The sequence below is a fragment of the Pelobates fuscus genome, chromosome 13 (assembly GCF_036172605.1).
Source record: "Pelobates fuscus isolate aPelFus1 chromosome 13, aPelFus1.pri, whole genome shotgun sequence".
NCBI classification, from domain to species: domain Eukaryota; kingdom Metazoa; phylum Chordata; class Amphibia; order Anura; family Pelobatidae; genus Pelobates; species Pelobates fuscus.
The window spans coordinates 18,437,683-18,462,845 of NC_086329.1; the positions used below are offsets into that span (position 1 = coordinate 18,437,683).

At 38.2% G+C, this 25,163-nt stretch overlaps 1 protein-coding gene across 4 annotated transcripts in view; it reads left to right on the forward strand.

Annotated features, from left to right (window-relative positions):
* Positions 1 to 25,163, forward strand: part of CDC42BPB (CDC42 binding protein kinase beta) — a 97,955-nt gene that overhangs the window by 49,815 nt on the left and 22,977 nt on the right. For 2 of the 4 annotated variants that reach the window (XM_063439613.1, XM_063439615.1), the window contains exons 8-24: positions 642 to 890; positions 1,801 to 1,880; positions 4,286 to 4,452; positions 4,541 to 4,660; positions 4,887 to 5,020; positions 7,196 to 7,438; positions 8,143 to 8,253; positions 9,285 to 9,529; positions 9,609 to 9,714; positions 10,053 to 10,177; positions 13,257 to 13,362; positions 13,863 to 13,913; positions 16,349 to 16,497; positions 17,908 to 18,002; positions 18,092 to 18,171; positions 22,368 to 22,460; positions 24,712 to 24,780. In XM_063439613.1, coding sequence (XP_063295683.1) covers positions 642 to 890; positions 1,801 to 1,880; positions 4,286 to 4,452; positions 4,541 to 4,660; positions 4,887 to 5,020; positions 7,196 to 7,438; positions 8,143 to 8,253; positions 9,285 to 9,529; positions 9,609 to 9,714; positions 10,053 to 10,177; positions 13,257 to 13,362; positions 13,863 to 13,913; positions 16,349 to 16,497; positions 17,908 to 18,002; positions 18,092 to 18,171; positions 22,368 to 22,460; positions 24,712 to 24,780 — 2,223 coding nt within the window. The remainder of the gene's footprint in view (positions 1 to 641; positions 891 to 1,800; positions 1,881 to 4,285; positions 4,453 to 4,540; positions 4,661 to 4,886; positions 5,021 to 7,195; positions 7,439 to 8,142; positions 8,254 to 9,284; positions 9,530 to 9,608; positions 9,715 to 10,052; positions 10,178 to 13,256; positions 13,363 to 13,862; positions 13,914 to 16,348; positions 16,498 to 17,907; positions 18,003 to 18,091; positions 18,172 to 22,367; positions 22,461 to 24,711; positions 24,781 to 25,163) is intronic. The other 2 variants (XM_063439614.1, XM_063439616.1) reach the window with 1 other exon arrangement.

Genomic DNA, 25,163 nt, shown 5'->3' on the forward strand with positions numbered 1-25,163 from the left:
CTGAAAAGACAGTGTTTACTGCAAAAAGCCTGCAGGGACTGATTAGATTCACCAGAACAACTACATTAAGCTGTAGTTGTTATGGTGATTATTGTGTCCCTTTAATCCTTGTTTTACACCTAAAAAGATCTTCTTTATTACTTCAGCCCTTTTCCCCTCTTAACTGGCTGTAGAGCCACAGGTTGTGTAAATAAACTCCTGCTACCATGAGACCATGGCTTGTCAAGACTATGTCATTCGACTTGTCGGGAAATGCCGTATGCATATTTGTTGACAAGACCGCAAGTGGAAATTTTCTTTCCTTGTCAATACTTAATGTATTCAAAAAAATAAAATAAAACAGTCTTCCTTATTGCAGTGTAAGATCATTTGTTCTGGCTTCTGCAATTTAAAAAGAGCTCTGCTGCAATTAGAAGTCATTACAAAATGTAGTTTCATTTTCTCTGGGCAGTACCTATTGAAGATAGGCAACGGCTCATTCTCCATTTAAAAAAAAAAAACACTTGGAAAGACGCACCAGGTGGGGAATGTCAGGGAACTCCAGGAACCATAATCACTTCAGCAAGCTACAGTGGTTATGGTGCTCCAAGTGTTACTAGTTTTCTTATTAAATGTGATTTTTTTCTTGCTTTTTATTCTAGGAACGGTTTCAGTTCCCCTCTCATATTGCCGATGTATCTGAATTTGCCAAGGATCTTATCCAGAGGCTAATCTGCAGCAGGGAGCGCAGATTAGGACAGAATGGAATCGATGACTTTAAAACACACCCTTTTTTCGAAGGAATCGATTGGGAAAATATCAGGAACCTGGAAGCACCGTACATTCCCGACGTCAGCAGTCCTTCGGATACCTCAAACTTTGACGTTGATGATGACATCCTTAGAAACCCTGTAAGATTTTCCATTATTCAGACCTGTACTTTAATCTACTGGAATAATCATATTACGTGAACGGTGTGAAGTTTCGATAGCTGCCCGACTGGTCTATTTACATTTTCATAGAAGTTGCGGTCCGGTTTACCATTTTTTAGTGTACCGTATCAAACTTTTATTCTGTAAGGCAAATATTGGACTAGAATTTAATTTATTTAATATGCTACATTAAAATATCTTTGGTATACGTAAATGAGGCATGGTGCCAAAGTGTTTTCATTTCTATTCCTCCACTGACCCTTTCTTCCTGTTTAGTAGCATAAAAATCTTTGCGACTTTTAATTCCTTTCTCATTGACCTTCTCAAGGCGCCATTATTATTCTACAGCAAACTGTAGAACCGTTTTGCACATTCTTTCAAATATTTTTGAGTCTTCCAAATATATATACAGTATAATAATAAATCATAAGATTAATAACGAGCAGTCTATAAAATTATTAATATAATGGGACAAAAAAAAAATTAAGATAAAATAATACGGCGTGAAAATAATAAGAAAAATAAATGATAAAATAATTTTACATGTACATATTCAGTTTTGCACATTCTTTTTTCATTTTTCTGTCTCATTTAGTCCAATGTAATAATGCTGTATTTTAAGATCTTAGTTAGGCTGGCGGAACTTTGTACAGTCCGTCTTTAATTATCTTGTCTTTGATTGGCTCTAATAACACTGCGGAGGTGCACGTTATTTATACATCTATAATCTAAGCATGTGGAGTAGTGTTAAGCTGGTTACATGATAGTATATCTAATAATGCTACATGATACTTGGTGGCTGCTCTATGGAATCGCTGGAAGTTTTTTTGTTTGTTTGTTTTTTAACCTGTTTTAGTTTCTCTTGTTGATGTTTTTTTTTTTTACGCAGGAAATGGTCCCACCCAGTACTCACAGTGGATTTTCAGGATTCCATCTACCATTCGTGGGATTTACGTACACAACAGACAGGTAAAATCTGTACCAATAACATGGTTTAGAACAGGGGTGCCCGAAAGGTAGATCACCAAATGTTGTAAAACTTCAACTCTCACGATGATTTGCATGCCTTTTTGCATTGTTATAAAACACCTGGGGATCTAACTTCTGGGCTCCCCTGGTTTAGTATCTATAAATGTGTATAAAGATTAATTCTGTCCAGTGATCGTATGTGAAATGTATTTGTTTTAATAAGTCTCTTAATTTCTCCCCAGTAAAGCTGAGCAGCTGTGAGTACAGTGGGCTTATCTGTGAAAGATGTGAATGCTACACAGCTGTGCTCAGCAGCCTGGGAGGAAAATAATGGTCCTGTGTTGAACAGTGACATATTAGGGAAATAGTTTTAAATGGCAGCACAGTGAAAGTATTGGGAAGGGGAATATTTACATTAAAGCTCAATATGGATTATAACAGAAAATAAACTGACTATTCTAATGCAGCTTCACCTTGGCCACACACCTTTGGAGGGCAGTAATAGGCTAACCTACATTAATAAAAGTGCCTTTTTGTTTCATATTTTTTATTTTACCTGGTATCCTAGTAAGTGGTTCAGTCCCTCTCAAACTTCCTGTCTAACAATGTTAGAGACAAGAAAATCAAAACATTGTTATGCCCCTTTAAACACTACCTGACTGGATGTCTATTGTATTTTTTACTTGCGTAAAAAGTTAGCTTATCCATGTGTTTCATGGAATAATAATGTTAATAAATATTTTGTGCTTTGCCATCCTGACACCAGGAAAGCTATGGCAGTAACATAGTAACATTTCAAAGTTGCCCGTAGTGGTACATTTTTTTTTTTCCTTTCTCAAAGTGACTTGACATCAAAGTCCCTAGCAATGTAAATTTCCAACTTCAAATTGTGAGACAGATCAACTTAAGATGGCTATGTCCAATAGGTGAACTTCCAGCTGTTGATAAACTACAACTTTGATGCTTTGAAGATTCGCGGAGCTGGTGGGCAGACTTTTGGCCAACCTTGAATTTGTATGTTTATGTCACATTGGCTGGGAGGTGGGGCTAGTGATCAGGAAGTCTAGTGCAGCCGAGTAATCTGTTGAACAGATCATTTTTGTATGAGAAACTGTGGGGGAAAAAATTGAGCACTTGTGTAGACTTCGCTTTCTTAGATATCTGTGCAAAGTACTGCTTCTCTCCCTGTCTTATTTTTAGCTTTTATAGCTGGATTATAAATTCTAGTTGCTGTATTCTGAAACATTGCTGAGATAAGGACCAATAAACAGAGAAAAATGTGGAACTACATTCAGGGACAAAGTATTCAGTAGTAGTAATAATGTTCCCAAGCGTCCATATGGCTAGAGCCTTGCGTGTCAGGGAGTAATCCCATAATGATCGCTGGGACACCTTGCCGTTATTGTAGAGACACAAATCTCACGATACTTTGCCAGCCGAACAAAGCCAAGCTTCGTGGGAGTTGTAGCTGCGTAACAATTGGAGGGTTGCCTCTTGGCTGACCCTTACATGTGGATCCATAATAATCGTATTTGGAGAAAACCAGGTGTAGTACTCACTATACATTTAATTTGGGATATTTTACAGAACAAATTATGTGTTGAACACAGTGATTTAATTTTTTTTGTGTTAAGATATAAGTGTGTGTGTGTGTGTGTGTGTGTGTGTGTGTGTGTGTGTTTGTGTATATATATATATATATTTTATTTTTTTTAAACCAATATACATCACTAACAAACAAATCTACATACACCTCTAAACAAGGTCATTGCATTATGTACTTACCCAAATTTCTATTCCATTGGCGCCGAGATCCTTGCCACAGTAGGTGCGCCTGCATGTACTGTTTTGTGTGGGGATGGCAATAACCAAGGCATTATGGGATGATTCATACAGTTTTTGTGGCAAGCACATGTTTAGGTGTCCACTACAGCAAACGGATTTCTGGATTAAATTATGTTGCAATGTGGTAAAGGATGAAGAACGAGATCTAGAAGTTGCATTACCAGCACAAGGTGTATTTTAGTCCCCAAGAAGCTGCACTGGACAATGATTTGTAGAATTTCATTTTATATTATAATTGTGCTATCAAGCCTATTCACATAAAACCTTGGTTACTCTAGCTGTTATGGATGGTTTACTATAAATCTTAGCCAGGCAGCCTGATGGATCCATGGGATTATTATCAATTCAATTCAGGTGTTAATTGTAGGTTTACCTTTTACATGGTAGATGTCATTGGCTATGTTTCCTAAATTGGACTGCTTGCCTGGGAAATGGGGACCAATCCTTGGCAAAAGATCCCTTTTCTGTGTTGCCATAATGACACCGCACCCTTAATTTGACAAGTCATTCTATAATGCAATACCCCCATACATCCAAACATTTAATTTCTTTTCTTCCAGTTGTTTTTCTGATAGAGGCTCCTTGAAGGAAATCATTCATTCTAATGCTGTGACCAAAGATGACGATGTTCAGCGTGGTCTGGAGAACAGCCTGCAGATTGACGCGTATGAACGTCGAATCAGACGTCTTGAACAGGAGAAACTGGAACTAAACCGGAAATTACAAGGTCAGTAACTGGAGGGTTCTACGGTTTTAGGTAAATAATTCAAAAGAGAGATTTTCCTGTGTTGATTTTACTTTTTTATTTTTACTAGAATCCACACAGGCTGTTCAGTCTCTCCAAGGTTCCTCTCGAACAACCGGGACGTTAAATCGAGACAAGGAAATCCGAAAACTGAATGACGAAATCGAGCGGTTAAAAAATAAATTATCCGGTATATATATATTTTTTTTAATTAAAGATGATTTCCATTGATGTGCTTGCGTTTATGGGGATTAGGTTTGTTGTTTTTATTTTTATTATTAATTTATTCTGTTCTACTTTATATACTTGGAGTTGACAAATGTCTACAGGATTTATAAAGTAAAAGCATTCTAGTTGAAAATAAACTTGTTGTGAAATATTTTGTTTGGACCATGTGTGATTGATTTCGATTTCAGATTCAAACCGGATAGAGAGGCAGCTTGAAGATGCAGTTTCGGTAAGGCAACAACTTGAAGACTCAACAAGCAAAATGAAAGGACTTGAGAAACAGCAGAGGGCCTTAAAACAAGAGCGGGATGACCTTTACAAGGTATGTACCTAGATGACATAACACCTGCTCACGAAAGGCTCTTAGGTGTGAAAAAAGGTCTAGGCACTCCAATGCTTTAGGGCACATTTATTGGAACCAGCAGAACAACACAACACAACAAACAAACACACAAAAAAAGCTGTGATGTTCTGCTGGGTCCAATAAATGTGCCCTAAAGCATTAGAGTACTTGGACCTTCGTCTGTCATACCTATGTTCTGATGGGCGAGTGCTGGCCCGTGGTTTAGCTAAGCCCCTCATTGGCTTGTGGATTGAGTGCAATTACTATCACCCACTAATGAAAGGTGTGCAGATGGCCTGTCATGTTTCCCCCCCCCCCCCCCCCCCCGTCCATGATATCTGAAATGTTTTACATCTGTCAGAAACAGGTGTAAGGTTTTCCAGTATTCAGCTATGGTTTGTTTGCATGTAGACTTTTTTTTTTTATTGACATATTTGACCAAAAAAACAAAAATACACACCAAAAACCAAAAAACACAATCAAGTAATGTACTGGTACATTAGGGATTGTCCATGTAAATTTTTAAATGTCAGTACCTGAACTAATTCTATCAGGGTCTTAAAATTCTTCTGCAATCTTCTTTAATAATTTATTTTATTTATTCATGTTACTATTTTTCTCAACAATCATTATCTCTGTCGGATTTAATGCCCCTGGGCCATCTTGTTAAACACCGTGTCCTCATATAAAGGTTCACTAGCTGAAAGGTTAGATCATAAACTTAATGCTAGAGTATTTTGTAACATAGTAATCCTTTTTTTTCTTTTGTATATAAACATATAATATACTTTCTATAATTATTACCAATCACCTGTAATAGTAACATCCCCATGATGTACTTGCAAACAAGAGAATATATGAATGCACCATTCCTGGTTAAACACTTTGTTATTATTATCATCTGTCATTTACTCTGGCTAAGAAACCTATATAAAATAGTAAACAACGTCTCTCATGGCTTGACGGCCTCCTAGAACAAAGCATTGTACACTGCACATTGTGGAGATTGTGAGGAAAGGGCTGAGCACACACCTCTTCCTTCGTGACATACAAGGTCACCTAGGGCAGGGTGGCTGAGCAGAGGAAGGGAGAGGTGCTGTCAAGTAACACAAAATGCTTGACGGCACTTTTTGTGCTTGTTACGGCTTTTGGAAATGTTGAGTGTAGATTGATATATTGGTGTCATTGGGTGAGCGTTCATCAGATGGTTGAGAGACGTGTGATAATACACAGTCCACAACATCACAGATACCAAAGGGTTAAACCTATTTTGTTTCTTTATCACTCGCTATCTAATAGCAAGGAAACTTTGTTTGCACTGGGCTGTGCCTTCACTGAGCACATTGTGTGCACTTCCAGTCTTGTAGGAACTAGCATTGTGTCATAAAATTACTGGCTTGTCTGTGTTTGGCCCCATTACAAAACCTGTATTCTAAATAGCTGCTCCGTGTATGTTCTTTGTTCCACTTGTTAAGTGTTTTGCACCTTTTGACATCAGCTGTCTACTTTGTTTTTGTATAACGGCTGCATCCACTGTTATACTGTAGTAAGATTGTGCCTCCTTGCTGTTGCTGTACGCCACGCTCTTTTATATTTCTTGACCTGTTTATTTTACATGAGTATTACTAAGCTAATTTTGGTATTTTATCGGATGACCAGAACCTTTAATAAACTTTAATAGATAGAAAACAATTTTTTTAATTTTTTCCATTTAAACATAAAAAGTTCACATTTCAATAGAAATTTAGACTTTTATCATTGAACCTTGTTACACCCCCACCCTGTGCCCATCAATCAGACAACCAGTCCTGTTACTTCCTGGTTTGGTTAGCTCAGTGGAGCTAAACTCAAGAGGCAGCAATTGCCCAGAGCACCAACCTTACAAAACTTCTATTTGAGCTGCATCCGCAAGTCTCTGATTGGACAGCCACATAAAGTCTGGGTGGGGTTAGAAGGGGAGGGCTTGCAAAGACTGCAGACTAGATATTTGCAGCTTTTAAAACCTTTTATTTACTTTATTTATTATATGATAATGCATAAATAAATGCATGCAGGTTTTTATTGTGGATATATCTACGATTATGTTTTAAATTCTTTTTATTTGGGCGGTGGAGTGTCCCTTTAACTAAGCTTCTTCCTTTTCCTCCACTAAAGCAACTGACTGATGCTCAAGAGAGGTTAAAGTCTCAGACAAAGGAGCTCAAAGATGCCCACCAACAGAGAAAGCTGGCCCTGCAGGAGTTTTCCGATCTCAACGAAAAGATGGCGGAACTGCGCTCCCAGAAGCAAAGGCTAACCCGTCAGCTGAGAGACAAAGAGGAAGAGCTAGAAGTGGTCATGCAAAAAATTGATTCCATGCGCCAGGAAATTCGCAGATCGGAAAAGGCTAGAAAAGAGGTGACGTTACTGTGCTACTAAAATCCTTTTTGAACTGACTTGTCTTATTGCAGAGTATAGTGTTATATAGTAATCCTACGTTAATAAACGCTTTGGGACTGTGCCTTCATTCTAAACGTGTAGTGAGATTTCTGTGCTGGCTGATCCTGTTGTGTTGTTTATGGATTCCAGCTGTGTCCTATCTAGTGTTCCGGGGAATAATACATGTCCTCTATGGAATACTTGTCCAAAAGGTTGTTGTAACTTAAATGCATTGAGTGAGTTCCTTTACATCCCGGTTCTTCTGCCTCACAAATCACAGACACAGTAACATGGATTTAGCTTGAATGCAATTTCCAAAAAAAAAAAAAAAAAGTTATTGTACTGTAGTTACAAGTTACTTAATTTTATAAGTTTGAATGCAGTTTCCACTCACAAAGAGGAAAGTCTAACCTTCCTGTGAGAACAATTCATTGTATTAATTTCTAGATTTTACATATTAAACATGAATTATTTCTTGTCTCTGGTAATACCTGTTGATTGAGAGGCTTACAATACTTGGCTTAAAATAAGTTGTGACAAAATAATATTTTAGTGGTGGTGGTGGGGGGACGGGGGACACATTTCTCTTTATTGGCCCTCTTTAATAATTTGAGAGAGCACAGTAATGTGCTTATTATAGTTCTTGGTTTTTAAAAAACTTTTTTTCTTCTTTCTATTGACAGTTGGAAGCCCAGCTGGAAGATGCCAGTGCGGAGGCATCAAAGGAACGCAAACTGCGGGAACATAGTGAACTTTTCTCAAAACAGTTGGAAAGTGAACTGGAAGCTCTTAAGGTAGGAATACGTAATTGCTCGCAATAAGAATAATTAATTCTGGCTCGTGTAATAATGCATAGCCGCACAAATAAAAATAAATACATCAATAAATGTAATTAGAGATAACATCTTAAATAATAGGTTTTGTTTTATTTTTTTGCTCCCGTTATATAATTCTCCAAAGTTATTTTCTTCTGTGCCAGGATATTCGTAACCTTGTGATCAACTGATTTTTATCAACTAAACAATGATGTAATTGTATCGGGGGCTGACTAGAATTCCCAAAGAGCAGGCCTTGAACCTTGTTCTCTTATCCTGTGCCTGGATGCATCTACTGAAACTTCCTCAAGTACAAGGAAGTTTCTAATGTTTCCTGATTAACATTTCTTTTAAGTTCAGAGAGCATTGTTTGCTAACCAAGTGTTTGCCAGTAGACATCCTCCTGGACCCTCGATTAATTCACCATAATCTTTTTCACTCCTAAATTTGCTGCTGTTTGATAGTAACTGTAATCAATTATTGGGTCGCAGAATAGACTATCCAATACATTGGTAACACTACCATGTAAAGTCGTTTGACTATTTATGGGGGGGGAGCATGGCACTTCAGACACCTTAACCATTACAGCTAGCTGGTGCTTGGAACATTCGTTTAATATCGTTCTTTATTTGCTCCATTTCTCAGACAAAATCACAGTAGATAAAGACCCTGGTTGACATTAGTAGGAGTTTTTACAGCATCGTAAATGTACCGTGATACTCTTTACAATTCCCACCTGCCGTTACTTGCAAAACACACTTCACCTCCGCTAACTTTAGATTGTGATTTCAGAAGACAGGTGTGGAATTCATTGTATAGGAACATTTCTCAAGTGTGTCCTCCAGTATTGTCACGTGATACGACTATCCTAAAGAACCACAGAAAAATCAATCTGTCTGCTTTTCCATGCCCACCAGAGCAAATTCAGCAATATTGGCATTTGAATCGTGATACTATAACAACTGTCTGATATTACCTTTTCTTTTACTTCTTTTTATTATCCCTTTTAGTTAAAACAGGGAGGTCGCACACCTGTAGTTGCTTTGGAGCACCAACAAGAACTCTCAAAAGTCAAATCTGAGCTGGAAAAAAAAGTCTTGTACTTTGAGGAAGAACTGTTGAGGCGCGAAACATCTCATTCTTTAGAACTTAAAAATTTAAAGAAGGGGATCCATGACTCTGAGAGTCAGCAGCTTGCTTTGCAAAAAGAGATCCTCATTTTAAAAGACAAACTCGAGAAAGCAAAGAGAGAGAGGTGAGTGACAGTCCATTCTTAAACTCTGCTTTCCTGATCCATATTTGTATTAACTAGTCCTTCTCCCTGTGTCCACCAGGCAAAGTGAGCTGGACGAGGCTGTAGGTACCGTGAAGGATAAGTATGAGCGTGAGCGAGGAATTCTTTTTGAAGAAAATAAAAAGCTCTCTGTGGAATCAGAGCGGGTATGTATGTGTTCATTGGCCTTAGGTTTTCAAACTGGAATCTTCTTCTGAATTGCTACAGATACGTTACAAAATATCCCCTAAATATTGCTCTTGGGAAAATGGTAATATTGCAATCAAGCCATTCTGAATATATTTTTTTTCTCTTTATAAATTTCAGATACTATATATCGAGTAATGAGTGTGAAATACATTTTAAATTTACTTTTTTTTTAATTTTTACATAGGAAAGATATAGTTTAAGTAGATTCTGTGACATTAAAGAATGTTGTAAATGGAAATCGGAAATCTTTTTCATTTTTATTTGTAATTTTTTTTGTTTTGTTTTTTCCTCCAAGCTCTCCTCTTTTGTGGATAAATTACGTTCACAAAACAGACAAATGGAGGATGAACTTCAAGATCTGACGGCCAAAAAGGAATCCGTTGCACATTGGGAAGCCCAAATTGCTGAAATTATTCAGTGGTAGGTTTCAAAAACTGAATTATGTGTTAAAGCCTCTAAAATAATTGTGATTTATTAACCTAACTCATTTAACGGACCACTCTGGGCACCATAACAACGGCTAATGGTTTAACCCCCAAAGTCTGCAAAACTGTGTCTGATTACTGTGCCCCTTCACTTCCTATGCAGGTTGAAAGCTTCAATCAGGAAGCCTCAGACCTCTACCAGGCTTTAAGTAGCTCCCCATTCACTGACTTTGGGTGCTCTGATGCCTGGAGTATCACTTTAATAGCGTTGCTTTATGTATTGCTGCATAGGTTAATGTTTATAAGCAAGTTGACATGAGCGTATCATTCAATGAAGCGAGACGACCATCCCATCAGCTTTCAGCATGCACCTGCCAAGGGTTCTTGATTATTTGTCTTTTTAGTGGACCATCACAATGGTACTGCTGAACTAGGTTGCATTTAAAATCTTAATATTTTTGTGCTGTCACTCTAAGAATAAGGTTTGAGTATAAAGAGACTGTCCACACTTAAACATCCCTTAAAGGGACATTATTGTCACCAGAACCACTACAGCTTAATGTAGCGGTTCTGATGTCTTCAGCATTTCTCCTCAGACTCTGCAATGTAAACGATACCTTTTCCGAGAAAAGGCAGTGTTTACATTGCTGGCTAGTAACACCTCTAGTGGCAATCACTCAGATGGTCACTAGATGTGCCTCCTGTGTCAGTGCTACACAGTGTGCAGCACGGGTGTTAAGCTGAACATTCGCCTTAGAGATGCATTGATTCAATGCATCTTTAGGAGAAGATGCTGATTGGTGCAGTGCAGCATTTTGCCGCACATGCACATTAGCCTCCCAGAGCATTAGATTGTCTGAGATCATAGAAACATAGAAACATAGAATGTGACGGCAGATAAGAACCATTCGGCCCATCTAGTCTGCCCAATTTTCTAAATACTTTCATTAGTCCCTGGCCTTATCTTATAGTTAGGATAGCCTTATGCCTATCCCACGCATGCTTAAACTCCTTTACTGTGTTAACCTCTACCACTTCAGCTGGAAGGCTATTCCATGCATCCACTACCCTCTCAGTAAAGTAATACTTCCTGATATTATTTTTAAACCTTTGTCCCTCTAATTTAAGACTATGTCCTCTTGTTGTGGTAGTTTTTCTTCATCAAGTTTGATCTCAGCCATGGAGGCAGGGCCAGCCGCATTAAGACTGGCATGACATGGGAGAAAAGGTACCTTTTAATACCTTTCCCATGCAATCTAAGGGAGGGCGAGAACCCTCATAAGTAGTTTAATACTATTGTCGGGAATACATGTTTGTGTTCCTTTAAGTGATTAAGGATAAGAGTTCCTGTATGGCTAATGTTAAATCAGTGCATATTGGCTGTCTGTCATCAGCAGTCACAGCATGGTGGCACGGCTCTCCCATTCATGCCGGCCAAGTCCTTCCCGCCTCCTCCAGTGAGGGCTTTGGCTTGAAGTCGCAAATTGCATTTTGCAGCAAAAAGGTTTTGCAGTCCCTGAAAAATATGCCTACAAGCACAGACTGGGATCTGTCTTAAAAGTGCACCTTTTTATGCCAATCAATGACCAATTTTCTTCTTCAGAGACTTTCGAGCATTGTGAGGCTCAAGTCCAATAGGGTATCAGTGAGATCAGAAAGTAATTTAAGTAAATTTCTGATCTCACTTTTGATCGCATAATATAGAGATGTCTGCTGCATTACATTAAGTACATTGGTAGTAATGATTGTAATGGCAATAATCACTTTTGTTTTGTCCTATAAGCACTGTATCAAAACATAAAAAAGCTTGGTTGTTACGTGGCCGTAATTTTATAGATCTTTATTTTTATGATTTTTGATTTAAGTGTTTTCTCAGCAAACATTTAAAGCAGAAAAGAAAACATGTGTAAACTGCATCTATTATATCTTTTTATATTTATTTTTTTAATTTTTATAATTTGGGGAAACGAGAGCATTACTTTGTGAATACCGCAAGCATTATGTAGAGGTGTGGGGAATGTGGAATAGCCAAATGAATGACTCTATGGTGTAGGCCTGTAATGAGAGGTGGTCTCCTATCTCTCACTTAAGGATCCCACCCCCATCAAATTGAGACATAAATGAGATTTACTGCTCTGGTTTTTGATGCCAAATCTTTCATGATCAGTTTTTTTTAAAGTCTCCACGGCAACTTACATTTTGTTTGGGAATTATTTCTATCTATCAAACTGCGATTAGATAGGCACATTATAAACCAATAAAGGAAATAAGATTACAGTTCTTTATGACTTTTTAAATTTACAATTTAAAGTGACATTCCACATTGCAGAGAATTGCTGTTCCTGAATTATATAGATTAATATTGTAAAATGCAGATTGTTATATGAAAATCAATTAATTACATTTAAAAATGCTGCACTTCTCCTAAATCCCCAGACTTTATATATTCTTCAATGCTCATTGTCATACCTGGTAGTGACTCAACCAATCATTATGCTCATTGAATTATAATGTTATTTAGTTTTAAATAGAGCCAGCAGATTCAACAATACGACCTAAATGTATACTGTAACTCGCAAACTGAACTCGCAAACACTGAAAAGGATCTAATTTTTGTTAAGGGGACACTATAGTCTCCAAAAAAAACAGCTCATTGTAGTTGTTTTGGGGAGTATAGTCAGTCCCTGCAGGCATTTTCAAGTAAAAACGGTCTTTTCATAGATTCAATGTATCTCTATGATGAGATGCTGATTGGCCAGGATGGTGTCTGACCCTGCCCTGCCTCCTTTGAGATCTCAGCCAATCCAGTGCCTTCCCTTTGCAAAGCATTGAATTTGCTGAAATCATCCGTTCTGATGTCCGCTAAAGAGGTGGATTGGGGCGGATCTGTGGAGAGCTGAAAATAAGGTAAGCCACCTAAATGGTAGTGGTTCAGAGCTTTCACTAAACTAAAGCCATTGTTTTGCTAATGGGAACAGGCATATTAGTTGATATTGTATTTATCTCTAATAAAAATATATATATATAATACAACATATAGTTCTCAACTTCTGAATCCTCATTGTTTTCTGTAGGGTAAGTGATGAAAAAGACGCTCGGGGCTACCTACAAGCTTTAGCATCAAAAATGACAGAAGAACTTGAATCTTTGAGGAGCTCCAGTCTGGGATCAAGGACCTTGGTAAGTTGTGTATTTGTGCTATACTGTTACATCACTTAAAATATTCTGAGCTGAAAAGAGATGAGTGATATTTTACTCAACCTTGTTCCTCAAATGAGTTAAATACTTTGTTACCTTGGTCATTTTATACAGCGGTGTTTGTTCCTCCCCCACCCCCTTCTGTTTTACCACTGTTTTATAAAAGACAAATTTTTGCCTTTAAGCAAAACACATTTATGATGCCTAGATAAGAATTCAAGTATCATAAATATGTATAGCTTTAATTTTTATTTATTATTTAAAGAGAAAAAAAAAAAAAAACATTGTTGCACTTTAACCAAAATGCTGTCTGAAGCACAGGAATCTATCGTATAGAATACAATTAAAGTAAGATGCGCAAAAGAGTGAATAATGTTTTTCTTGATGAAGTTAGCTCAGATATTTACATTTGTTCGCTTTAATTTGAGGACGTAACCATTTCATTTCTAGTAACAGATTTTATATTCTGATTGTTGCTTTAGCCTGACCTCTCATATCCACAAGGCTTGACCCCTTACAATTCTGATAGGCTGGTGAGTTATTTCTGTGGTCCCAGCTGGCCAGGCAGTACTGCACTGCTCTCGGCAGTGTACCACGTCACTGCGATTTGCTTTGGTGATTGTAAATTTGGTGGTGGGAAGCTGTTCAAGCATAATATCACTATTCAACAAAACCGTCAATAAATGCCTGTGCTTCAAAGCAAAACTAAGATTTCTCTCTTATTAATCTAATTTATTTATTTGTTCTTCTGGTTTGGGTTGTTATGGCTAAACACATGCTGGCGAACTCTAAAAGCATGATAATCACTTTCTGCTGGTGCAAAGGTTTTGCAGAAACTTAATCAATATGTGGTTTCTATAAATCGTATTGTTGCCTTTATTGATTTATGTTGTTTTTGTTTTCCTTAATTGATTGTATGCTTTGCTGCATTATTTCATTGGCAAAGAAATGATGATCCAGTTTTTGCAAGCTGCATTTTTTCTTTAGTGTTCAGCCACCAAGGGGAATGTAAATTGTAACCAATAAGTATCAGAGATTAGCTGTCACAGCTCTTTGCTGGAATATTGAAATTTGCACGCTCCCAGTCCAAGAGGCAGTTGCCTAACTTCTTATCAATAAAGTTCAGACCTAACATTTGTAATCTCATTTCCTGCTCACAATATCGTTAACCCTGTCTGTAACAATGTAAATAACTCTACAGTATTTGTCACTGCCCTCCCCCTGCTAAATGCTCCTGCGTCCAGCGCTTCAAGTGTCAGCAATTCTTTGAGAGATACGTTTGCTAGGCTGCCATGGTTTCCATGTTTTTGTTTAACATGCCGTGACAAATAATTTTACAAACACTTTTTAAAGCACGTAGTAAACATTTGTTTTCCCCTGTGAGTAAACATCAGCTTTTTATAGGTTTCTTACATTTATATTGATATTCTGTGAGATATATTTGTAGCCTATTCTGCAGCATTGTCCATTAAATAAACACGTACAACACATAGACACACAAGGGAGCTTTAGTGTTAATATGTGAGTTCTAGCTTGGGGGCTCTCCAAATACTGCCCCACGGGATCTCCTGATTGCCTTCCAGGGGTCTACGACCTGTGCACATTGCAAAGCCAGCCAATTACACGGTTTCATTCCTTCCTGCTGGGACTGTATGTGATTGGGGAAAATGTAATATCAGGACATGTCACTGGTGACAAGTCCACCATTCTGGAATGCTAATATGTGAGCGGGCTTGTCCAGCCTGAGACATGGTGTGGGAGTAGGGTGGAGAGACCGTAAGGGGGCGAGAGAGTGCGTGTAGTGCAAGGAAAACTAAAGAGTGTAGGAGTGGGTGGAAAGCAAGGTTAATGGATGGGGAGAGGGTTTGAAAAAAATTTAGAGAGCAAAAAAGTAAGGAAGTGGGTACAGCAATGAAAAGAGGTGGGTGGAACCATGGAGGGTGTTGTGCGCATGCACAAGAGGTGTGATACGCAGTTGTAATGTGGGACATCAATGGGAATGATATGAATAAAAGGAAATGGCATAGGATATTAGAATATGGGAATTATTCACATGAGACATGGACCTTAGAAAGGCAGAAACAAAGTTGTTGAAGCTTGAATGGAGGGGTGGGCTGGAGAAATGGCATAAAGGGAGAGAGAAGGTAATGAAAGGTAAACTATAGGGGAGAGAGCACAGAAGAAAGGTTTATGTCCGCGATGGAACAGGTTTTAGAGTGCATGGAACAAGGTGCAGATGCGAGAGCAGATTACATGCGATTTTAAGGGTTGAGTTTAAATAAAGTCAATAGATCTGGAGCCTGAGAGTTTAATACCAGGGCTAAAAGGTTAAGAGCTGGGGGTTCAGTCTTTGATTATGGGTACTGTGGTTGAGAAGTCTGGGTAATCGACAGCCTTTCCACTGAGAATAACCATAAGTATGGAGGGGGATATACCTGCACAGTGACAGGTGGGGAGGATCTGTCAATAGAAGCCTTTACCACAAGAGAGAGGAAAGATACTCCTAATGTTGAATTATTTATCAGCTCACACTCTCAGCCAAAAGAATAAACGGCAGAACGAGCAGAGTTGAGCTAACTGAATGTAATTCAGCCGGCGTGAGAGTCGGTATAGTACATGGCGGGACCCAAGTAAGAAGCAACGGAATGTATCCTGACATAACTGCCACTACAGTGGGCTGCAGCGGGTGTAATTCTCAGAATAGCCCTCTATGCGTGCCAACAGAATAAGATAGTAAAATTGTGGATAAACTGTTCAGTTCTGTGCACCAATCCCTGGTTTGGCACTTTAAAACTAGTTAAGGAGAATTTTACTAAGCGGGTCGGCATTTCAGGAACGATGTGAAACCACTTTATCAGACTGTAGAGGTGCTAACGATTATATTTTATGACACAATGCCACGGTCACAAATTGCTTCTGTTAAAGGTAGGGAAAAAAAACTTTTCGTTTCTGTGTGCGCTTGTTGCAGGACCCACTCTGGAAGGTGCGACGCAGCCAGAAGCTCGACATGTCTGCACGACTGGAGCTGCAGTCTGCTCTGGACGCAGAAATAAGAGCCAAGCAAGTGGTACAAGAAGAGCTGAGGAAAGCAAAGGAAGCAAATGTTTCATTTGAAAGGTACACCCTGTGTTTGAGGTTTTATAATGTACAGCTGCAGGGAAAGCCTGTACGCTTATAATGCACTGTGGGGTTAAATTATTTTGCTGTGAAATTAAGAAGGAATGTTTACCCCCCCCCTGGTAGATCGTGTTTAGCATGTTGTGTTTTTAGATAGATAAATAAAAAATTCAAAAAAGAGTCCGAATTATTGAAAACATTAACATTCCTCTTACCTACCCTAATGATCTCTCCCCTTCAGTGAAATGTAATGATTGCAAAGTGCCCAGATGAATGTGCATTCCTTTATATAAATTTCTAAACCGTTTGCGATCGACATAAAACAGACATATCAGAAAATAGCAACGGTTGCCTTATGCCTAGAGCCATTATTACGCAATCTTAAAGGAACACTATAGTCACCTAAACAACTTTAGCTTAATAAAGCAGTTTTAGTGTATAGATCATGCCTCTCTAGTTTTACTGCTCAATTCTCTGCCATTTAGGAGTTAAATCACTTTGTTTCTGTCTATGCAGCCCTTGTCACACTTATCCTAGCTCTGATTGACAGAGCCTGCATGGAAAAAAACAGGTTTTACTTTCAATCAGATTTAATTTACCTTAGAAAATTGTATCTCTTTCTCTGTAAATTGAACTTTAATCACATACAGGAGGCTCTTGCAGGGTCTAACAAGCTATTAACATAGCAGGGGATAAGAAAATCTAAAACAGAACTTGCAATAAAGGAAGGATAAACTTTAGATGATTATCTAAAATAAGTATTTAGGGATACTGTGCAAGTCACATGCAGGGAGGTGTGACTAGGGTTCATAAAAAAATGAATAAAAAAAAGTGATTTTAACGCCTTAATGGCAGAGAATTGAGCAGTGAGACTGCAGGCGTATGATCTATAAACTAAAACTGCTTGATTAAGCTATAGTTGTATTGGTGACTAAGCTTTTTCACTAATCCATTTCCCTTTCCTGATCATAGTTTATGTTGAGCCCCTTCAGTCTCGATAAAAACATAATTGTATCTTGCAGGGTTATTCACTAAAGGGAACATTGTTGGGAAATTAAAGGGATTTTTACTCCAATTACCATGACACTTCAGTGATTTGGAGTGGGCACGGTGACTGGAGTCTGTGGACTCATCATGAAACACTGTACATACATTGTCTAACCCCTCTGCTACTGGTGGTGTCATTGGCAATCGCACAACAGTTCCAGGCTGGCTAACGTCAATTTTGTGCATATTCCTATGTACAGAATTGCATTCATTAGCTGAGAGCAGTTCCTGCTTTTAGAACTCTGCAAAATGTGTATGTCTCCGCTGGCCCTTTTGTTAATAGGTCTCTCTTTAACGTGATGTTGCTTATGGCATGAAAGGACTTTATCGCTGTTTATCACAATATTTACAAACTCTTTGTAGCAAACTGAGAGAAGCAGAATCGAAAAACCAAGAGCTGCAAGATGATGTAAGAAGCTTGAAGAAAAAGCTGGAAGAAAAACTAAAAGATGATAGCGGTGCGTTTAGCAAACACTTGCTGTGATTTCCGTTGGTATTTCACAATCCAGTGTGCCATTCTCTTTACTTTGGCTCTGCTTTTTTCCAGGATTGAAACTTCCTGACTTTCAAGAGTCAATATTTGAATATTTTAACACCTCTCCACTGCCTCATGACCTTTCGCTGAGAGTGAGTATACTTTGTCATGTTTATCTCCAATCCGCTAGCTTATGTTGGTGTAAACGTTGATAGCAGCAATGATCCTCATCATTTCTGATGGAGCAGTGGTAGAGAAATATTAGAATTAGAAGCCAGTTGGAATTATTGAAGAGCCAGTCTGTGTTTTGGGTCCCCTCCCCCCTTCGGAGCCACCGTTGTACTATATTCTTAGAGATCTCGGTAAAATGCTCACAATACGGCACTAGCATTGATTTATTTAGAGGCGATCACTGCCTGGCTCCTTGTTTTGGGGACAGTCATTCTTTGGGAAATCCTATTATTTTTCGTAGTATATCTGCATGCCTAAAGATCATACATTCCCTAAAGGCTAACCTCACAGAATACATTGAGCTCAACTGTCCTGGATCTACGGAGTTACAATAGGTTTGTTCCTGCTATCCTAAGTTTCTCCTCCTGTTATCTGACCCCAGGGAGCTGGGTGCAAGAACATCAGTGAATGTGTTTCCATCTATGCAAACAAGCTGCTCACATGCAAGCTTAGGTAGCTCGCTAACAGGTTGTGCGGTCATTCCTCATCCCTGTGTCAAGCACAATATATACCTCCTTCCTGATCTGGGATATGCTGGTACCTATATAATAATTCTAATACCAGTACTGCACTGTCTGGATCTGTACCAGTAAATGTCTAGCAGCTCTGTGATCAGCATGCATCTTTTGGACCATTGCCCCTGGCAGTGGAGAGCATAGATAAATGCCATTACTTTATCTATTTCCCAGAAATAAAAGGGCTTTCTGTGTTAGTCACTAGGATCATGAATTGTCCAGATTTTAGACCGCACAGTTGCTCATGCTCTGCAAGCCTTATGGGACATGTAGTTTTGCATTAATACCGGCTTTTCTGTTGGTACTGAGAGAGTTAAACCCTTTCTTTGTACACAGCCGACTACCGTGCATTATTATCTGTGATGGCATTGACAAGCCTAAATTAGAGTGGGTTTATTTTTGTACGATACCCCCTCTCCAACCATCACTGAGTATCCATTATGATCTGACTGTCTGTATCGATTGCCTCTCTGAACAGCATGTATATGTGGGTTTTAAGTGCTTTTTTTGTGTCCCTCGTGTTTGTCACTACAAAGGAACCAGTCTCTTCTCCGTCTAGATCCTCACTGCTAGCCTTTTGGGAAGATGTAAGTCCTCTTTCATAGCTTTTAAAACCAGATATCAAACCTCCATCCCGTAACTTACTTATATCCTTGTCCTGTTCTAGTCCTATACAGTGTGTTGTCATAGACTAACCTCGAAACTATAGGTTGATTTTATTAAAATTCAGATTTTTCTGAATAACCTACTACAAGCCAATAATAGGTTCCATGTTACCGTCATTTTCACCCTCTTTTAATTGAACCATTTCTTTGCCATAGGAGTCTACTTTATTGGCCCTTTTGGAAGACAAGAGGGAATTAACTTGCTTTTTGCCATTTATATGTAGACAGGAGCTGGTCCTTGTGAAGCTCTATTTTAATTTGAAATTTGTAGGCTTTGATAAAAAAAATGCGCAATTTGACGCTTTACATTTCACCCCACTTTAGAGAGAACATTCTTTATGTTCGTACGGTAGGCTTGTACCCTTATGAGGCCGGTACAAGAAGAGTTAACATTATCACTCTGATTACATGCGGCCAAGTGAATGTAAAATAGTTTCCAGATTACTTTTACATATATTTGGCATAATAAGCATCATCTCTTGTTATTTGTTTTAGAGTAATTACATCCCTGTGTTTGTCGTTGTGATTAGAAGTATGAATGTGTTTGGAATTTCAATTTAGCAAAACATTTATTGAACATTTCATTTAAAAAAAAAATAATTCCCTAATCAAATTGCCTTATTTTGATCATTCCCGGCCTCTTAACCCCTTAAGGACACATGACAGGTCATGATTCCCTTTTATTCCAGAAGTTTGGTCCTCAAGGGGTTAAGTAAGATGTGTCGAGGGGCCAAAACTTGACTTTCTCACACTAAGGCCTTGACTTAATAAGCTGTCCAAATCATTCCATACTGTTAGAAAAACTTACTAAATGATTTCTCGACAGAAGTCACCATTGAAGTCTATGGGAGTCTCTGTCGATAAATCATTTGTATTGTTTTTCTAACAATAATGAATCATTTTGAAAGCTTATTAAATTGATGGCTAAATGTTTTTCCGCTTCAAGCTACATATAGCTTGATAAAATTGTTACTCGACAAAGATAACATATCCTGCAGCCGGGATACTTTTCTTCAACTGAGAAGTGGCTGAGATATCCCAGCCGATCCCAAATCTCATGATAGAGTGTATTTTTATTGTTTACCTATTGTACAGCACTTCAGAATCTGTTGGCGCTATATAAATAATTGTAATTGTTTGGAAACCAATATTTAAAATGGACCTGCCTTGATATGTTCTGTCCAACTCTGTTTATCATTTTTCTTCAAAATATGCCCCTGTCAGTATGTTGTGGATGTAATTTATCTCTATGGGACTCTGTTAATGAAGGTTTTGTAAGTCCCAGTCAGAATGCTGACCAGCTCCAGTGTTGTATCTCTCCTGTTTTTTTTCCCAGATCCCCATTTAGGGCTCTCCCATCCTTTGAGGGCCCAAAGTTTATAATATGTGTGTATCCCTTAGGGACACATATTAAGTGAAATGAACGTTATCCTCTGACATGAACGTGCCATATGATTGCACAATATTTAATCTACACATCAAAATGTTTGCAAAGTCATTGATGGAAATGTCTTGCCTTTGGCTATGTTCTGGCATCTATCCATACAAAACCCCCGTGCTAATATTTACAAAGCACACAGTCACACTCTGTGCATCATGAGTTCTTTACAAGTACATAGATATTTAAATGACAAATAACATGCTCAAACACAGTCCTCTGAGAGAGAAATTTATGTTTTATGTAATTAATATAAACTTTCTTCTATCAATTCTTCCTGGTATGTGCAGGGGGACAAACGTGCTACTATTTCAATCCCAGAATGGTTTTTCACCAGCAACTTGAGTGTGGTAGCAGTACATCCATAAGCATTTAATCTGTATGTTTGTTAGTAATTTAACAAACACAATGGAGGAGATATGTAAGAATGTGAAAAATAGAAAAGTTGTGCAGTATCATTAAAAATAAATAAAATGGAACAATCGCCGTGGAAACCAATTGAATCGAAAGAAAACATCCATTATTTTCTATCTGGTTTGCTTCACCATTAGAAAGTGGCACCCCTTTCTCTTACAGACTTTTATAAATCTCCCTAATGTATAGATGGATTGTTACAGTCCCATTGCGTGGCAGGTGCAATTATTATTGTGACTGCTCAGGTTTTGGGTGACCGAACTTTATAAACAGACGCGTGCAGATAAGTACAAACTTGCTTCTCCCACTCTCCTAACATATAATTTATCTATATTACAGTAAGTACAACCTTTAGCTCTGCATTACCAATGCATTGACTAGAGTAGAAAGAGAGGAAGTTTATTAGACTTGGAGTATAGGGACTTGTTCCTCCCCAGGCTGCCCACAAGTTTGATAATGTGCTTGGCCAAAACGTGGAAGGCTCATATCAATGCAGAGATCAGGATGGAGAAGCTGACAGCTGCTATCAATATAATCAATGACCACTTCTTGAAAATATGGCATTGGTTCCAAAGGGTTTGACTCTTAACTTGTGGTGTAGTCGGGGGAGGGGGGTCACCAGGAGTGCATCCGGCCTTTGGTTCTTTCTCTTTCTTGTATCTCACAATCTCATCTCTTAATTTCCGCTTCCTAGTTCAGTGACACAACTATCTCTAGCTGGTTAACGAGATCGGTCACAATGTTTCACGGGACTGGAATTTGTCCTTTATTCTCATGCCACCTTTGGGGGTGTCTCCTGTTTTGTAATCTGTTGGTACTATTTCCTGTATCACATTAAAAGCTCAATAAAAACACTGAAGTAAACAAATCACTACATGCTAAATTTACAGCACAGCTTGCTTCACAAATAATAGTACGTATTTTAGCCAGGTCTTGGCTTTATGACAAAGTTCGACTTTTGCCTTTCTTTCTCAGCTCGTGAGATTTCTACGTTAAAAACATGTAACGTTGGCCAATGGACCAATGAGCTTTATATTCGTGTTTTATTAGTTATTTTTGTGATCACTATTTTGTTTGTTTTACAGACTAGCACTATTATTGAACACGATATCCCCTCTTTTAAATCTGATGTTTCCCCGTCATTATCTGTTCCATCAGCTTTGGAACAACATCAAGAGGCAAGTAACTTTTTGTTATTTGAATTAAAGTCTTTCTTGTTAAAAAAAAAAAAAAAAGTACCACTTACTCCTTAATACAGGATTGGCCCGTAGCATGTATAGGTTTTTTGTGTATATATCTTACTCTTGATGTAACACATTACGGAACCTGTATTACAGATTGCATAAAATGTATTGTAATTTAAGTGAAATATCATCAGAAATCATCAGTCTTTCTCTTAATGGCTTAATTTTACAATAGTTAAAGGGCTGCTCTACACAGAAAAAATAAAGTTTATCTTTAATCTAGTGCCGAAATAGCTCCTCTTCTAAGCCTGATCTGCTCTTGTAGATGTCATCAGGCCACAGGAAGTAGCTTGGTAAACATTCTCACAGAGAAGCATTGAGGACATATAGCACACGTGTCTTAGAATTAAGAAGCTATGAATTATCTTGGCACATTATGCATTCTAACCTACTCACTGGTTTAAATTTGTATAAGAATTACACTTCCTGGCTGTGATTGACATGACTGCAACACATAGCTACAAGCTCCACTTAGAAGAGAGCTTAAGAGTGAATTAGACCCCCACATTTCAGGGGCAGAATTTAAAATGTGCAGTGTTTGTTGTGTAGAGTGTAACTCTAAAACAAGCTTCCTCATCCAAGAGAACTGTTATTTCTGTAGTAGGAAAGCATGGATTCCTAGAAAGCACATGGTGCACATAGCAGATGCCAATAATTCGGAGAGAAACACACTTGGTTCCATTTGGTTTTGGAGACCTTTCACAAAGGGTTGAGTTTGCGTGAGACATATCTAGACCGCATTGTAGAAAGCAAGCTCACTGACCAGCTCTGGTAGTTACTTAAAATGTATACGGAGTTAAAGAGGGGTGAGCTTAGACTGAATAAGACTTTGTAGAGCCAGTTGAAAACTCTTTCTGAGGCATGTGTAAGAATTGGTGAAATCTCCAAACCCCTAAAATAATTAAAGGGACACTATAGTCACCAAAACAACATAGGCATAATGAAGCTGTTTTGGTGCATAGATCATGCCCCTGCAGCATCAGTGCTCAATTCTCTGCCATTTAGGAGTTAAATCACTTTGTTTACACAGTCCTAGGCACACCTCCCTGCATGTGACTGCACATCATTCCTAAACATGTCCTGTAAAGAGTCATCTAATGTTTAAACTTCCTTTATTGAACATTATGTTTAATTTAGAGTTGCTTTTCTCTTGCTCTGTTAAAAGCTTGCTAGATAGTGCAGGAGTGCCCTGGATGTAATTAAAGTGCAATTTACAGAGCAGGAGATAAAAACGTTTAAAGTAAGTAACATCTGATTGAAAATGAAACCATTTTGCTTGTCAGTCACAGCCACGGGAGGTGTGGCTAGGGCTACATAAACCGAAAAAAAGTGATTTAACTCCTAAATGGCATTGAATTGAGCAGTGAAACTTCATGGTCATGATCTTTACACTATAACGACTTAATTAAGCTAAAGTTGTTTCAGTGACAGTAGTGTCTCTTTAAGAACATCTACACTTTTTAGCCTCCTTTGGCGGTTTCCACATAAGAATCCTAATGGTCGACTGGTAATTGATTTATTTATATTTACACTTATTCATTTTAAATTGGCACTTTTCAAACCTAGCAGACATGTGGAATGGATATACAAATGTCAAGTCGTGTCCTGCTTTAAAAACATTTATTATCATTATTATGTTATTTATATAGCGCCATCAAATTCCGCAGCGCTTTACAATGGGTGGACGAACAGACATGTAGTTGTAACCAGACAAGTTGGACACACAGGAAAAGAGGGGTTGAGGGCCCTGCTCAATGAGCTTACATGCTAGAGGGAGTGGGGTAAAATGACACAAAAAGCTAAGGATAATATTAGACTAGTGACAGTTGTAGAAGAGGAATCAGTGAGGAGCTATTAACAGTTTAATTGATACGCTTTTATGAAGAAGTGGGTTTTTAACGAAGGAGTGGAGACTGGGTGAGCATCTAACGGAGGAGGGAAGGGAGTTCCATAGGAACGGTGCAGCCCTCGAGAAATCTTGAAGGCGAGCATCAGAGGTGGGGTTTTTTTCCCCCATAAAAATTGTGAATATACTTAGAAAATATACAAACGCTATTCAGACTCCCATTAAATATGCCTACTTCAAAGTGTGTTTTTATTTTATTAGTGGGGATGTTTTGTCTTTACCTTGCATAAACATATTCGCATATTACTTAAAAACTTTTATTTTCCTTTGTTATTTTAGGAGCCGACACCATCTTTAAAACCTGTCCCTTCTCCCACTTTCACACCAATCTCCATCTCGGTCCCAAAGGTAAGGTTTTTGGATTTCTATAGGTAATGCTTTCTATATAATGACTGGAGTAGAAGTTGCTCTGTGTCAGCACACTAAATGTTAATTTATTGGCGTTTTCCATGTATTTTATGTTTAAAGGCCCTCGTGGGAAAATATCTGTTAGTGTTTTACTATATATCTTTTATTACCTAGGATAATTGTTTCTTTTATGTTGGGAATTGTATTTTACAGCTCAAAGTAGTGTCTCCTGGGTAAATTCAATGCCTTTGTGTAACCGTGTTTAATTGGTTAAGGCTGCAGGTTAAATATTTTAGTAATCTTCCAGTCTACTTACGCTTGGGGACTAGTGATGGTGTATATTTAATTTCTTTACACACCGTCGTTTTAGGACCTCACAGAAA